The sequence below is a fragment of the Scatophagus argus genome, chromosome 19 (assembly GCF_020382885.2).
Source record: "Scatophagus argus isolate fScaArg1 chromosome 19, fScaArg1.pri, whole genome shotgun sequence".
NCBI classification, from domain to species: domain Eukaryota; kingdom Metazoa; phylum Chordata; class Actinopteri; family Scatophagidae; genus Scatophagus; species Scatophagus argus.
Window position 1 is genome coordinate 12,623,447 of NC_058511.1, and position 14,494 is coordinate 12,637,940.

The window sequence follows — 14,494 nt, forward strand, 5'->3', positions numbered from 1 at the left end:
CACCACATTCCTCCTGCTGGACTGAAGCAGAACTCCAAAATAAAGTTTACATTCCTGGGCTGTTGTGAGGAATGCTGCCCTCTGGGGCTCTGGACCAGACCTGAGGGTTACAAGTCAGGGATCGTGGATGGTGGCTTAAAAGAGATACGTTTTTAAGCTATCAGAACCACAGGCTAATTTACAAAGACTCAAATGGTTCAGCTTTCAAATGTTTGTGCTATTGAGCACTTGTGCTGATAATAGGGGTGATTTTGATTTGTTTTGTCACTCGTGGAACCTATGGCTCTGCAGTGGCTGCTAAAAATGTAAAATCTGTTGAATTAACACTGTGTAATGCCTATATTTTCTCTCAGAGCTGATTTTATGTTCAGTCAAAGTCTGTTTTACCTTGATTCGGGCACAATACTCACAGCACAATACAGTGATGAAACTCCTTAGTCCAGCATTCAGCAAGTCAACAAATGGCGCTAAATGTAACACAAACACAATCAAAATTCTTACAGTTAACTTACTTATTTATTTGAGAACCTTTATATATCAGTTCTGAGAATGGTGTGCTGTACAGCACTGAAATTATGTCTCTCTGCAAGTTTAAGTAACCCTTCAACATACATTACATTATCCTAAAATAGATGGGGTTTCTATAAACATGATTGTCCTGAAAGAGAGCTGACATCCTGTGGGCTTTAGCTACCCCTGAAATAGTCATGGCATTTGTTGCCATAGATACATCACTGTAGATGTGCTGTAACAAAGAGGGAAGGACAGAAGAGAGGAGGAGAAATGAGAGTAGGATAGGAAGAGTAATAAGGAGAGGATGGTTAAAAATAGGATTAAATTATGACAAGGACGAGGCTATTGATAATACAATTTCCGCTGGACAATAATGTACTAGTCTCTGTTTTTTTTTTAAAACTGCTCTGTCTGATAATTATTACAAGCTGATCTGCATCCCAAAGCAGAGCAGGGATTCATTGTCTCACTCAAGGACACTTCTGCATGATGGCTGATGAAGAGCTTGAAACTGAGCAGCCACTTTAAAAGACAGTCTGGACTTTGATCTGAGCTAATTAACATGGAACGGACCAGAAAAATCTCACTTGAGAGAGATCAAAGCCCTGACTGGGTGTGATAAAGGTCTAATTAAGTTCAGAGTTTCTTCTATTTCTACATAATGTACGATGTATTATTCTGACACATTTAACTCGTAACTTGCATGTGCGTATAATTACCAATGAGCTGCACCTACAGTAATATCAGTCTTAGGCAACAGTCTTATGGTAGTATGTTGTGTACTGTTTACAGTACCTCTGAAGTACACTGTGAGGGTGGTGAGCAGTCCAGTACTGCTCCCTGCTGGCAGCAATAATTACTTACTTTGACCAAGTGGACATTTCAGGGCATGTAGCATGTGATCAGAAGTGCATTGAGTTGTATTTTAAAACTCGCTTATTTTATTTTCCTCTATACAACCGTCTGTACATAAACTTTACTCACATTAGTGAGTACATTAATAAAAAGAAAAAAACAAGTCCATTTAAAACTTTAATTGACTTTGTACGTAACTGTCTTTGCCTCAGAGAGTCGCTGTCATTTACATATTTAGTAGGGCAACTTTCGGGTTCCAGATGGATGAATAATAGCAACGTGTTATTTCCTTGAGCCTTTTCCTAAAGCCACACTTAAAAATAAAAACTGACTTCAGTGAGCTCAGTACATCAGCTCAGGTGAATTATTTCTCCAGTTTATCTGCATCACAGCAGAGTGATGTCCTCCAGTGAACCCAAACAAACCCAGACATATTGTGCTATTATAAAGAAAGAAGAACATCAATAGGCTATTTCCATAGCTCAACCTTGGTACCTGTCTGCTAGAATCACATGTGGCTTGCTGTTCTACATCTTTATTAAATGAGGCAGGAATATAAGCGTAAAGGAAAATGTCATGTCCTCTGAGAACCAACTGAATAAGTTCCTATGTGTCTATTCACCGCAGACCTAACCAAAGTGCATTTGCAGTAACTTTGCACCTAGTCAAACTTTCCTCATCCTCCTCAGTTGTCACATTTCTGTTTGGAGGGAACATCCAGCTCAGCTCTTTGCAGCAAACTGCTACTGTTTGTGTAACCAGCCTAAAATACTCGCTGTCCCACTGACGCCCAGTGCAACCCGTTCTCTGTCCGAGTGATGTATTTACAACACTGTGTCCAGATCCTCCACATCTCTCGCTCTGCCAAGGTCATTTTTGCCCTCTTCTTCACAGCAGCCTGTTTACAGTCTGTTACTTCCACATCTCAATCCAACTTCAACACCGTCTGTTCTGACACATACAAGGTAACTCCTGTCTGCTCCTTGATCTCATCCTCTCATGGCTCGTTTTCTTCGGTCTTGTTGATCTTGTTTCTGTAGTCTTTGTAACAATTATGCTATAAAGTACTAGGGGAACACTGAAAATTATTTCAGTTTAAAAAGAATCAATCACGTAGACTGTGTTTTTCCACAGAACAATTACATTCATGTTGGAGAGAACATTGAACTTTAAGTGGTAATTTAGAATTTCATTTCAAATATGAATTACGTTAGTTTTGCTTTCAGTAAAAAAATCACTCTTCTCGTTTCAGGTTCTGTACACTCGGAAATTTATTCGGCACATGGTAGGCAGCTCTTGGTATTAAAAATATACATTTGATCATCATTTTACATCTGGGTCAAACAGTGGTAGCAAATGATTATTAGTGTTTGCTTTAACTTAAATTCACTTTGGCTTACGTCAAGTTTGGTTTCTTCATGTTAGGGATATAGTGATAAAGACAACAACCCACAACCCACACATGACAGTCACCTGTGTGGTTCTATAGGGCCTTAACATGAAGCACATGTAAGTACTGTAGGTTAAAACAACAAGGAAAATGCAATTCCAGTTATTACATTCACCTGCCCAATAAGCATGTTGTACATTACACTGACATGATCATTTTGATGTAATTTAACAGAAAAGGGTTTTCCTTGATATCCACAGGGAAACATTTATAATTTTTTAGCCACAGCCATTTATCAGAATCACACAGTCTAGCATGGGTATTTACAATATTTCTTGATTTATCATTAGAGATGAACTTTTATCTTAATTTTAGTTTTAATTAATTACAACTTAAAATCCAGAAGATTTTTTTAAAAAGTTTAAAAAAAAGAAGAAGAAGGTATCGTAACTGCACTACAATAAGCTGAATGCCATTTTGGTTACATCAGTCATATTTTAATAGCAGAGAATTTTTTAGGATCTAAGCTTTACATCAAACCTGATTTAAAAAAAAAACAAAGCAAAACTAAACAAACAAACAAAAAAAACCAGCGGCACCAACAGAACATTTTGAAGAGACTGATCTGAAGGTTAATCCACTCTTACCCACCTACAGCAGCTTGCTGCTTCATTGCACCCAGAAGCATTGTCTGGACTGTGATTTCACTGAAGATTCAGAGCTGGTGGAGCCAGTGCGGCTGCCACTGAACATAGCAATACTCCACACCTGTGTTTACACCTCCCTCTCACAGTCAGGTGAGGACTAAAAACCTTAAAGCTTTCCTGTCGAAGTAAATCATGCCTACATTAGACAGTTAAATTAAAAGTTAAATTAAAGATGATTCTAACAATAGGTTTTGTTTTCACAGTGAAGGAGTGCGTGGTCCTGTCAACAAGAACAGCAATATCTTTAAAAGTGTAATCGAGTCAAAGAAATAAAGAAAGTCTGATTGACTGCTGTAATGAGGGATGTAAGAAAAGGGGGGAACATGAGGAGAGGAAGGAAGGCGCTTCCTTCTTTGTCCAAACTGATGACTAAACAGAAGAGGTGGATGAGAGGAGGAGGAAGAAGAAGGCTTCATGATTTCACTGCACCCCAGATGATGAGTCCAATAATAACAGCAGCAGCAGCCAACACTATCATCAGGATGCATATCTTCTTCCGGGAACTCCGCTGGGGGGTTAAAGAAAAAAAAAGTAGTGGATGTTCGTGTGATAAATAAAAACCTAACTCTTACATTTATAGATTTAAATGCCTCTCCTTGCATTGTTCCTTTCCTTAATCCCTTCTCTTTCTACCTTTCCCCTCTACTGTTTTACCTGGTAGTCTGCAGCACGTGCCAGCTGCTGTGTGGCACTCTGGACACTCACATCTGCATTCTCCACATTGGCTTCTATACTGTCTGCAGGGCACAGAGGAAACACACATATTGTTCATGCAGCAGATGGAATCAAGAGGGGAGCACATGTGGCACAAATCTACAAACTTGTATTTTCACAGTCATAAATGAGTGGACACATCATCGCAGAAGCTCACTTGGACAAGCTCATTATCTTCATTATTGACAAAATATTGTAATTCTGCTTCTCCATATATAATTCTGGGATTTTTTTTGGTGGACTTTTCCTTCACCAAAAGGTCTAAGACAGAGTTAAGTTAGGTTACTAGTGCCATATGTCTTTTCAATAAGAAGCACAGCAAGGAGACAGTGAGTTTAACTTGGCTTGCATAAGACTGGAAACAGGGGGGAACAGCCTGGCCCAAAGGTAACAACATCTGTCTCCCAGCACCTCCTAAGATCACAATTAACATCTTATATGATATTTGTTTGTCAGACAGAGCTAGCTGATTCACTGCTGTTTTTCCAATCTAATCTAAACTGCTAAACTAAGCTAATTAGCATCATATTTATCATACAGAGTCATTGATCTTTTCATTTAACTCTCGGCATGAAAGACTACACATGTAGTTCCCCCAAATTTAAACAATTCCTGCAACACATCTGAGTAATACTGTTCTTCTTTGCAAAAATACAGTTTCTTTATTATTCAGATTTGGGCAGCTTAGTGCTGCATGAACATGTTGAATCTTCTCCCCTATAAAGAGGAAGCTGTGGTGTAAGCTTGAAGGCAATATTTTGTTTCATTTGTGTTCAGGATAGGATAAGTAAACTTAAGAAGTTTTTGCATTATATTTATATTTTTTCCAAGTACAAAGGTGGTATATGACTTTTGACCCAGCACACATTCCTGTTGTCATTAAGCAGATGTTTCAATTGTAAGTCGTTAAACTATTAGAGGAACAGACAAGTAACTTACTGACAGGTGACAAAAGCTCACCTATCATGTCTCCCTGCTCATGGACCATCATCCCCAGGTCCTTGAAGATGTCGTTGATATCTGTGATGTCAGCCTGAATCAAGCAACATAAAGAGACGGTTCCATGACTTCATGGTGAACACAAAAACATATTAGTGACTACACTGGTGTGGACATTTAATTCTTATTTATACCTCCAACTGTCTGATGGACAACTCCCTCTCCTGGATCAGCCTCAGGTCTTCTTCAGTGATGGCCTCAGTCTGAGCCTGCATCTGGGAATCACTACAGGAACACGTACCATTAATAATACTAGTAATGACATAAATGATAATAATGATATACGATAAAAAGAAGTGGACCTACCTAGGGAAAGTAGGTACATTTCCAAAGGTGTCTTCAGGCTGTCCTGTCTGTTTAAGGTAATTAAGAGGTTTAAATAAACATAGTGTGATTGCGTGCTTGTTATTGCAAATACACCGTAGAGAACATTTTTTACTGTAATAATGGGTGAAGCAATGATTCAGCATGTACACATGTACGTTATGTGCCACATAACGTTCAATGCCCATGACTGTAATACCTCATTAAATATTATTTGAGTACGCAATAATTTAAGTATCAGCAGCTCTTTGTCAAATTTGTATGTGTGGTGGCACACAGCAAATAAAACCTGTAGCTTTTGGTCCTCCATCCAAATCACATTCTTTGGCAACTATTTAAAGCAGTAAGGAACTGTTCCTGCTTATCAGCCTGAACACAGCAAACACAGATACTTTTCTGCACAGTGAGATAAGTGGTGAGGGAACAGAGTTGCCAAGCAAACATGCTCTCCTGAGGGAACCCCGTGGCCAAAACAGTTACGATTAAAAGCTCTGTCTGTGGCACAGCAATGTGGAAGCTACATCCTGGCAAACTTCTCCAGTAAACTCTGTGAACATACAACTTAAGTAGAGAAACCAGCAAAGTAACAGCCAGGAACTAATAAGGAAAAGTAGTGCTGTCAATATAACATTTATGGATATCAGTTTCTCTTTGCTTATCTTCTAGCATATCTGCAGATATTGATTTGTTCATAGTAGGACAAGATAAGCTCAGGATGAGCTATGGAATTGGTTGACTGCAGTGGGTGAAAATGATCTCTGCACTGCGTGACACAAGTGAGTCAGCAGGCCTTGGTGAGAGACAACAATGTTGGCTCTAGCTTAAATATTCCTACCTGGGTTTCTGGCTGGCTAATGAGAGCATCAGAGACACAGTACATTTCCGCTTAGGATATCATGTATCTCATTTGTAGCATGTTAAACTGCTATTTCTTGTCCACATAGCCAGTCAGTGAGTGGTGAGGTTGTTGGGGAGCTCATAACCAGAACCAAATATTCCCAACGAGAGACTACAGCATGATGTATGTGCTCTTTCAGGGGGGTCTGTATGTCTTGCTGGAGACTTGACATTTTAGCAGAGTATTGTTTGCAGTGTGCTTTACTGTTGTCATCATTGCTTCAGAAATGTCAAAATGTCTCCAAACTGCTGACATTGCTCCTCTTTTGTCTACCTGCTCAGCACAACTGACGAGAGGCTGACGCCATGTTGCCATAAAGTGGCATTGGGGGTAGCTGTATTAGAGTAGTTTTATTATTACCAGTGCAAGAATCCAGTATCGGTGCATCCCTAGTGTATATTCACAGCTTTTGGTTCACATAGAAGCATGCCTAATGGAAACCTTCAAGGCTGAAATGTTGGAAATGCACACCATCCACCTTCTCCAACAGGGTTTCACATTCCACCCAAAATCATTAAAAAGAAAGCATAAAGTAAAACAAATGAATGTGATGACTGAAATGTGCTTACTCACTGGTACATGGATTATTGGTCACTCACACTCTGACCTTGTAGGCCCAGCATGTTACTCACCGACACCCTGGAACTGGCTCTGACTCTGGCCACAAACTCTTTCTCTTTGTTGGCTGCCTGCCGCTGGATCTTTTGGAAGCTGTTCAGAGCGGCGGAGAAGTCATTTAACAGACGCTCTTTCTGTAGCTTCCTCTGTCGCTAAAACGCACACAGAATTAAAATGTTATGGGACAGGTCACAAAACTTACAATTCTGGGGGGGGGAAGCAGTGTGGTACCAAACCAATGTGTTACGCACAAGCAGGGAAATTATAACTTAAATGAACAACAGAAAGAATTTAAGTGGTCAGTACCTGATCAGGGCCAACAGGAAGTGCACTGAATGTCTTCATCAATCTGTCAGTCTCCTTCGCCAGCTGGTTGCCTTGCTGCTGTTTCTGTTGCCTGGTGACCAAAAATATTTTTTTGGAGGAGTAGTGGAGGAATATTAGCCAAACATTAAGAAGATGTATTGCTAAGAGAAGAAGTAGCAGAGTGTCAGATCTTTTTAAAAAAAACACTCACAAGTCAAGAGCGTACATTGTGTACATTACAATAGGCTGATGAGATTTGAACTGTAATATCAGCGGCAGCACGGTATATTTTTTCAACATTTCCTCCACCTTTATTTATACTAAGATGTTCATCATAGACCAACAGGCCAAGTATTTAAACTCCATCGAGCCCCCATAACTCACAGCATCTGTCGTAGTTGGTGGCTGTCCTGCTCGGTTCCCAGAAGAGACACCGCCCTCTGCAGCTCAGACGCTGGTGAGGAAGAGAGACAGTATTTATCTGCCCTGAAGTACCTGTCTACCATGACTTACATGCATATTCACACTGAAGTGTAATCTGAATGTCACAGCTGAGGATGATGAGTTCTGATGAGTGTGTTTTATTACTCAGCAGTGTCAGTTTCTGGATGTTGGAGCTGATGTTGTGAACCAAAGCACTGGGCTCCTCTTGGATCCCAGCATGGTAGGCCATGATGGAGAGCTGCGAGGACACACAACAACACAGTCTGTCGCTCCATTCATTCATGAGTCAGAGATTAAAAAAACGGAACGGAGAAACGGGTGAACTAAGTAACTAAATATAATGGATAAACAGTCGAAATAATAAGCTAAATGTGATGAATTAACTGTTGCTATTGCCTAAATATTGTGGAACAACAGTTTCAATTAGTAAACATTAGATTAAAGGGTAAATTGCAGCCTCTGAAACTCCAGGTGGTAGGATGGTTATACGAATGTAAACTTAACCAAACTGACCAAGACATTATTGAATTAACCGCGTGAAAACTTACTGTAACAACATCACGTTCATATCCGTGTGGTGTTACTTAACACCGGCTATAAATTAAACCATTAAAACATTTCCTTCATGCAGATCTAATGTGCACCTGTAGGCCTTTGCAGCCTACAGTCAATCTGAAAGAACTCTGCAATGCACTGCATGCAACGGGACATTTGTTGTCATTTAGGCTACTGTAAACCTAAACAGGGCTGGGTCAGCAATGTGCAGTAAGGCCCAGTCAAGCAGACTTCCTGTAGTGTTGACTCAAGACAAGAGGAGTGAAACCATGGCCAGTATGCAAATAACCATCTGCTAAGACACTCTAACCGGCCATGTTATTGCTATGAGGGAGGCTGATAATTCTGATGCTGTTTTACTTTTAAGATATCTTTATAGAGAATCATGCTTTCTGCTTTATGGTAAAAATTTATACTTTACCTAATTAAAAACTCCTCCTTGCCTCTGCCCGTGTGTGTGTGTGTGTGTGTGTGTGTGTGTTTGTCCCTTTACTTCATTAACTGCCAGCGGGGGGAAAAAAATGCGGAAATCACGAGCTTTCTAATGACAAGAAGAGGAGCTTCTACATGATCGTTCACCAAATCAGGAGCAACCGTCTTGTTTTAATGTCCGCTAAATGATTCTGCTGACTAGAACATGAAGCTTGTCCGAAGTCATTAAGTTTACTGTCAAAGTCGTGACACAATTTGAAGATTTCTCTCTCTCTCTCTTTGGTGTGACGGGAGAACAAAGTCTTCTGAACTTAATCTGTTCGTCCGCACAGATGAAACTTTATAAGCTTTATATCATGCTAATGGCATAGCATTGCGAATCCTTTCTGAATGTTCAGCTCAGTTATGTAAAAGTTTAGACTGTACCTTTCAGTGACTCGCAGCTGCGGTGTATTTCCTGACTCTGTGCCACTCCCCCCCCTTCTCCCGTCACATGACGTCTGCAGCGCTCGCGGCCGCATCTGAGCTCGAGGCCTGCATGAAGAGACAAAACTGCTCTGAAAGGATATAACATGGGAGGAAGTCTAATTAGTTCATTCCTACATGTTGGTCAGAATTAAAAAACCTTCTAAAACCTTTAATGTATTATGAGGAAAACAGACCCAAAGTGTCCGTCTGCAGAAAAGGTTTTTAATATTACATATGATGTTTTTGAATTAATGGGGATTCATTGTAGTTTGTGTTGCATCATGCTGCTGTAGATGTTTAAGACTGAGGTGACTTTAGCTACTTTATTCACTGCTGAATGGTTTAATATTCATAAACACACTGAATTCATTAAGATCACCGTATGTTTATAGTGTTGGTGTCCTCTGAGGTCTATTAAATAAAGTCTACATGTCATGAGCTCATAAAAATAATGGCCTTGGATGGAAAGGGCTGAAAAGGCTTCGCAATGAGCTCTCCTCATCGCACAAGCATTTTAAAGATTCATTCTCGTAAAATCTCGGTTACAGCTCTGTTTTATCAAACCTGCAAACATTAAATCACCTCTTTAACATAATCACGTGTTGTCGGTGTGTTGTCGGAGATCGGTGCTCAAGTTATGTTGCTGGCATCAATTTAATCTTTTTTGTTGAACATCTGCTGCCATATGTAAACCTTAAATGAGTTTAAGTAGGTTCACAGGATCACATTTACTTTGTGCCTTCAGTTGGGAGTTGGAGAAATAAAATAAATGTCAAACAAGCAAGGGTGGATGAGAAACACTCATCCTCTTAGTAAAAGAAAAATACCAAGCTCTAAAAATACTAACACATGTAAGAGCATTTTAATATTTAGGTATTTATATACTCCTGAGTAGATTAGTAGTATTGTACAGTATCATATTATATAGTCAAAGCATATCATGTTTTTGTTTATATAAAAAGTAACTAGTAACTGTGTCAAATAAATGTAGTGGAGGAAAAAGCACGTTTTTTTTCCTCTGCAGTGTAAAGTAGCATAAAAGGTAAATTCTCGAGTGAAGTACTGCTAAAATTGTACTCATGGTACTTTGTGTGCTTAATTGCATTCTGCCACTGTCAGTTAGTTTGCAAAACACACAACCATGCAGACCACAGGACTGAAGAAGCATCGAGCTTGCCTGCACGTGGCTCAAATCGATTTACCTTTTGTTTTGTAAAATGAACATATGATGATCTAACTCACATGGAACATGCTGTTTATGCTTGTGAGTTATCTGTTGAGACCCTGTGTTATCTTGTTCTTCTGAACTGTGGGGGCCTGAAAATTTGCACACCTCTCTCTGAGACTACACGGCGGTCACTTTCACCTGTAAATATGCATTCACTGCTGCTGACCGACAGGACAAAGCTCTTATCTTCTCATTAGAACAGTACTTGAGGTTTTTGAGGGCATCTGTTGCGGAGTTTCAAAATGATGTCCAGTTATGTTCTGGAGTGTCTCAAAACCTTTGGTCATCACTTTTAAATTTACACCCAATGTGGCACAGGACATTCAGATTTCAGAAAACTGAAATCTCAGTTTTCATGATGAAAATCCTCTTATTGAGTTTACTGATTGATATTTTATGTTGTGTTCATTCAACCTCATCTATTATTGAGCTCTCTTTTGTGTGTGTGTGTGTGTGACACAGAGAGAGAGAGACTGTCTGAATCTCAGTATGTAGACAGTATTGAGCTTTATGTACACACATTATCTTATCTGTCATTGAGGGTCCAATGAACCACCCATCACATGGACAAAGGTCTGTGTGTGTGTGTGTGTGAGAGAGAGAGAGAGAGAGAGAGAGAATGTGAATGTGAACTGAGGGTACATAAGCCTTGAATCCATGTGACATCTCTCAGTCCAGAGAAGGTGCTCTTGACTCCTTTCCTCTCTGCAGTCGCAGCTCCTCAGTCATGTTGCGTCCGACGGTCCTCAGCCTTCTCCTGGCATGCACAGTGTCTCTCAGCAGCTCTGCTGTCTTTCTGGAGAATGGCATGCCCATTCTGTGGGCCCAAACGGCCGGACAAGTGACTGACCTGCCCATAGACAACGACATCCTGACTCCCAACCCCTGGCACTTCCTTCACCGCATGAGTCTTTACCGGCTGATGATAGTTGCTACAGACCCGTTCATGGGCTCCATGGGGACGAATGCCACAGATAGTCCTTTGTGGGGGCTTCCTCTGCAGCTTGGGTGGATGCTGACTTCAGGTAAAATGCTTCTTTGTTTCCTTTTCCAGAATGGTAATTGATGCAAAAGCGGGGAGCAGTTACAAGCTCCAGGAGCTCAAACTCTCAGTAATGGCTTCTTTATAATGACTGAATAACCAGCTTCCATCCTTATCTGAGTGAACATAACATTATAAGGCCATCAGCTCCCAAACAAACTGTAGACACAAAGTGATGGCATTAATGTGCGATATGTTGACTCTGTAGGACGTCTTGCTGATCCAACCGGTGCTACAACATGCGGCCTGCAAACAGGAGATACTACGTGTATTTCTACTCAGAGCTGGTGGAGCTGTGAGTATGACACACGCATGCGCGCACACACACACACACACACATTACTAAGAGAAGACTAAACAGTATCAAAACTGTTTCTTTCTCCTCCAGGTGTGAGCTACTTTGTCTCTGCATTGCCCTTCCTGTCTGCTGCACAGCAAGGCTTCTTTGGAGCAGGAGTTCAGGTACCTGTGCAGTTGGACATTTCATCCTGAAAGTGAGACAAAAAGTCTACGTGGTCTAAAATGTCCACAGTGTCAATGCTAACATGCTGATGTTACTGAGTCCACCATCTTACTTTACCACACTAGCATGCGTACAGTATAAAACAGTCATTTTGAGGGTGTCCAGTCATAAACCAAAGCATTTGACAAAAGAAAACTTTGACCTGATGGTGGCTCGAGATGAAAATATCAAGGGATGACCAAAGTGTTGGAATGGGTCTAGTAGCCTAAATATCTTTGCTGTCTGTGCAACAGTCCAAACTTCAACCTCATGATGGTGTTGGGGGAAAAGTCAGGGCCAGTTATTCAGTTACCCTGAATATCTGTGCTTAAACTTTATGGAGATCCTTTCAACACTTTTTGAGTTTCTTTTTTTTGTTGTTTTGTTTTTTTGTGTATTTATATTATTAGGTCCAGATGCAGGTGCCTGAAGGTGTAACGGACTATTGCACAACATACACTGACTGTGCGGCTCGCTACCCTGATGCCATGTCCAAGTGGGACGCCTTTTTCCAGGTACATGAGTTACACACACGCACACAAATACAAAAACAAATCCGATGACGTATTAGTGATTTCAATATAGCAATGAACAAGTGGGCACTGTTATGTATCAACAAAGCATTGAAAACAGTTGATATCTGCTGTTTGTATTGCAATGTCTTTGTTGTGCATCCAGAAAACTTTGAGAAACTGGAGTAACACTGTAATGTTCGGTGTGTGTGACTGAAGGGCCTGAAGGCTGCGACTGGCTCTCCTCTTCCTGAAAATGAGAAAAAAGACGCTCTCCTCGGCCTCTACTGGGCAGCCCAAATGGCTTCAACTCATGCCTCTGCTGCATGCAACACCAAGTAATCTATCTATCTGTCTGTCTATCTATGTCACTAGTTAAGGTAGTGAGATTCTTCTTAACGTTTGGCATCAAAGCAAATAATCAAATTTTTCCATATGCTGAACTGTTCCCATAAGCTTTCTCGTGCCTCCCTTTCCTGCCCTGTGCTCTCCTTCAGGCAGAGTCACTACTCTTCTGCTGAGGTGTCGTTTGCAAACAGCTGGCTGAACTCAGCAGAGTACGTTTCAGCAGCACATTTCCATTCCAATTTGGAAAGATCTGCGAAGTTCATATCCCCCCTGCCAAGTCGAATTTTACAGGCGTGTACCCAGAACCACATCAGCCATTAATTTCACACGCGATCATATGCTGTATTATTAGCCTTCTTACTTATTTAATTTTTGTTCTGTCCGTCATATTTGTACGTCTAGGTGGGCGACAGTGCTCCTAACATTGCCGATCTGAGTCAGGAGGAGAACCACACACTGTCTATTTTCTCCTGGATGAAAAACATCAACACTCTACTGGGTAGGGCAGACACACACATATATCACAATATAACCTTTTCATTGAATTAATGAGCTCTTACGTATGATCATGATCATTTCATCCACCAGGCGGATCGCTGGTGCGTATGTGGAGAGGTGCCATGTGTTCAGTGACCACGAGAGAGAAAGGCAGAGAGATGTTGGAGCAGCTCCTGCTGAATCCTGCCTTCGCCACCAACACTTTCATGTCCATCGTCACTGGGATGACTACGAGCTGCTGAATGAATTACTCAGAGTTCACTGAGAGAAGACACTTGCCACACGGGAAGACATTACGGAAATTTCTGTTCAGTAATGAAAGACAGTCATGTCATTATTCAGAGGCCGTGGATCAACACGTGGACAGTCTGAGATTACAGCTGAAAGGAGTTAATCCTCTGAATGTCTTTGTTCTCATCACTCTCATGTGGATATGTGTGTCCCAGTAAACCATCAACACACCCTCATTTTAGTGTTATTATTTCACATTTTTCACATATATTCTATAACCAACATTTACTAAAAAATGACACAGACTCTATTTGTACTAAAATGGGTTTAACGATTAGATAGCTGGTGAGCAACCGTATTTAAAAATAATTATTATAATAAAAATAACTGCAATAAAATAATTGTCGACATTAATTAATTATCGCGTTATCAGCCCTATTTTAAATATAAGACTTTTATTTCTTATGGAGTGTTTTTACAGTGCAGTACCGCAACTTCCACTTCTGTAAAGGATCTGAATATTTCTTTCTTTAATGGTTTAATGGGTTTAAAGGTTAGGAGGAGTCCAGCTGAGATACTACGTCTGCTCTCCTTCACAAATGTTTAATGTATCAGATTTATTTGTCATGACTCAGAATAAGATCCTGATGGAGAAAATGGATGGATGGATGCACTCAGAATGAGTCTAACAAACTGGCTAACAAATCCTTACATCACCATACTGATAAAGTGCATTTCACTCAGAGCTTTACTCCAGTCCAATAGTGCTCTCTAGTGGTAATCTGGTGTAAGTAATAACCAAACATTTCCAGTCCTATCATGACAGGGATATTTGAAATGAAGCATAAAATATATTCTTTGGAGAGTGATGAAAGATCAGTGGGGGTTTGTGTATCTCTGCTGTAGTCAC

The 14,494-nt window shown here is 40.4% G+C and overlaps 2 protein-coding genes across 3 annotated transcripts; one reads left to right on the top strand and one right to left on the bottom strand.

The window, feature by feature from the left end:
* Positions 1–2,621: 2,621 nt before the first annotated feature.
* On the bottom strand, positions 2,622–9,285 carry stx7l (syntaxin 7-like). Of its 2 annotated transcripts, none has more exons than XM_046373497.1 (10): positions 9,182–9,285; positions 7,913–8,006; positions 7,709–7,778; positions 7,325–7,415; positions 7,033–7,170; positions 5,485–5,531; positions 5,313–5,403; positions 5,140–5,212; positions 4,120–4,202; positions 2,622–3,973 (listed from the first exon to the last, which is right to left on the bottom strand). In XM_046373497.1, the coding sequence occupies exons 2-10, from the start codon at positions 7,995–7,997 to the stop codon at positions 3,878–3,880; spliced, it is 774 nt and encodes a 257-aa protein (XP_046229453.1). In that variant the 5' UTR covers positions 7,998–8,006; positions 9,182–9,285; the 3' UTR covers positions 2,622–3,877. The 2 variants fall into 2 exon arrangements, with proteins under 2 accessions (XP_046229453.1, XP_046229454.1); XM_046373498.1 differs by lacking the exon at positions 9,182–9,285 and adding an exon at positions 8,745–9,159.
* A 1,729-nt stretch (positions 9,286–11,014) lies between these two features.
* On the top strand, positions 11,015–13,820 carry LOC124050945 (protein LEG1 homolog). Its single transcript, XM_046373944.1, has 9 exons — positions 11,015–11,024; positions 11,099–11,476; positions 11,702–11,788; positions 11,882–11,955; positions 12,406–12,510; positions 12,727–12,845; positions 13,005–13,146; positions 13,258–13,354; positions 13,444–13,820. Exons 1-9 carry the CDS (start codon positions 11,015–11,017, stop codon positions 13,593–13,595), a joined length of 1,164 nt encoding a protein of 387 aa, XP_046229900.1. The 3' UTR covers positions 13,596–13,820.
* The last annotated feature ends 674 nt before the right edge of the window (positions 13,821–14,494 follow it).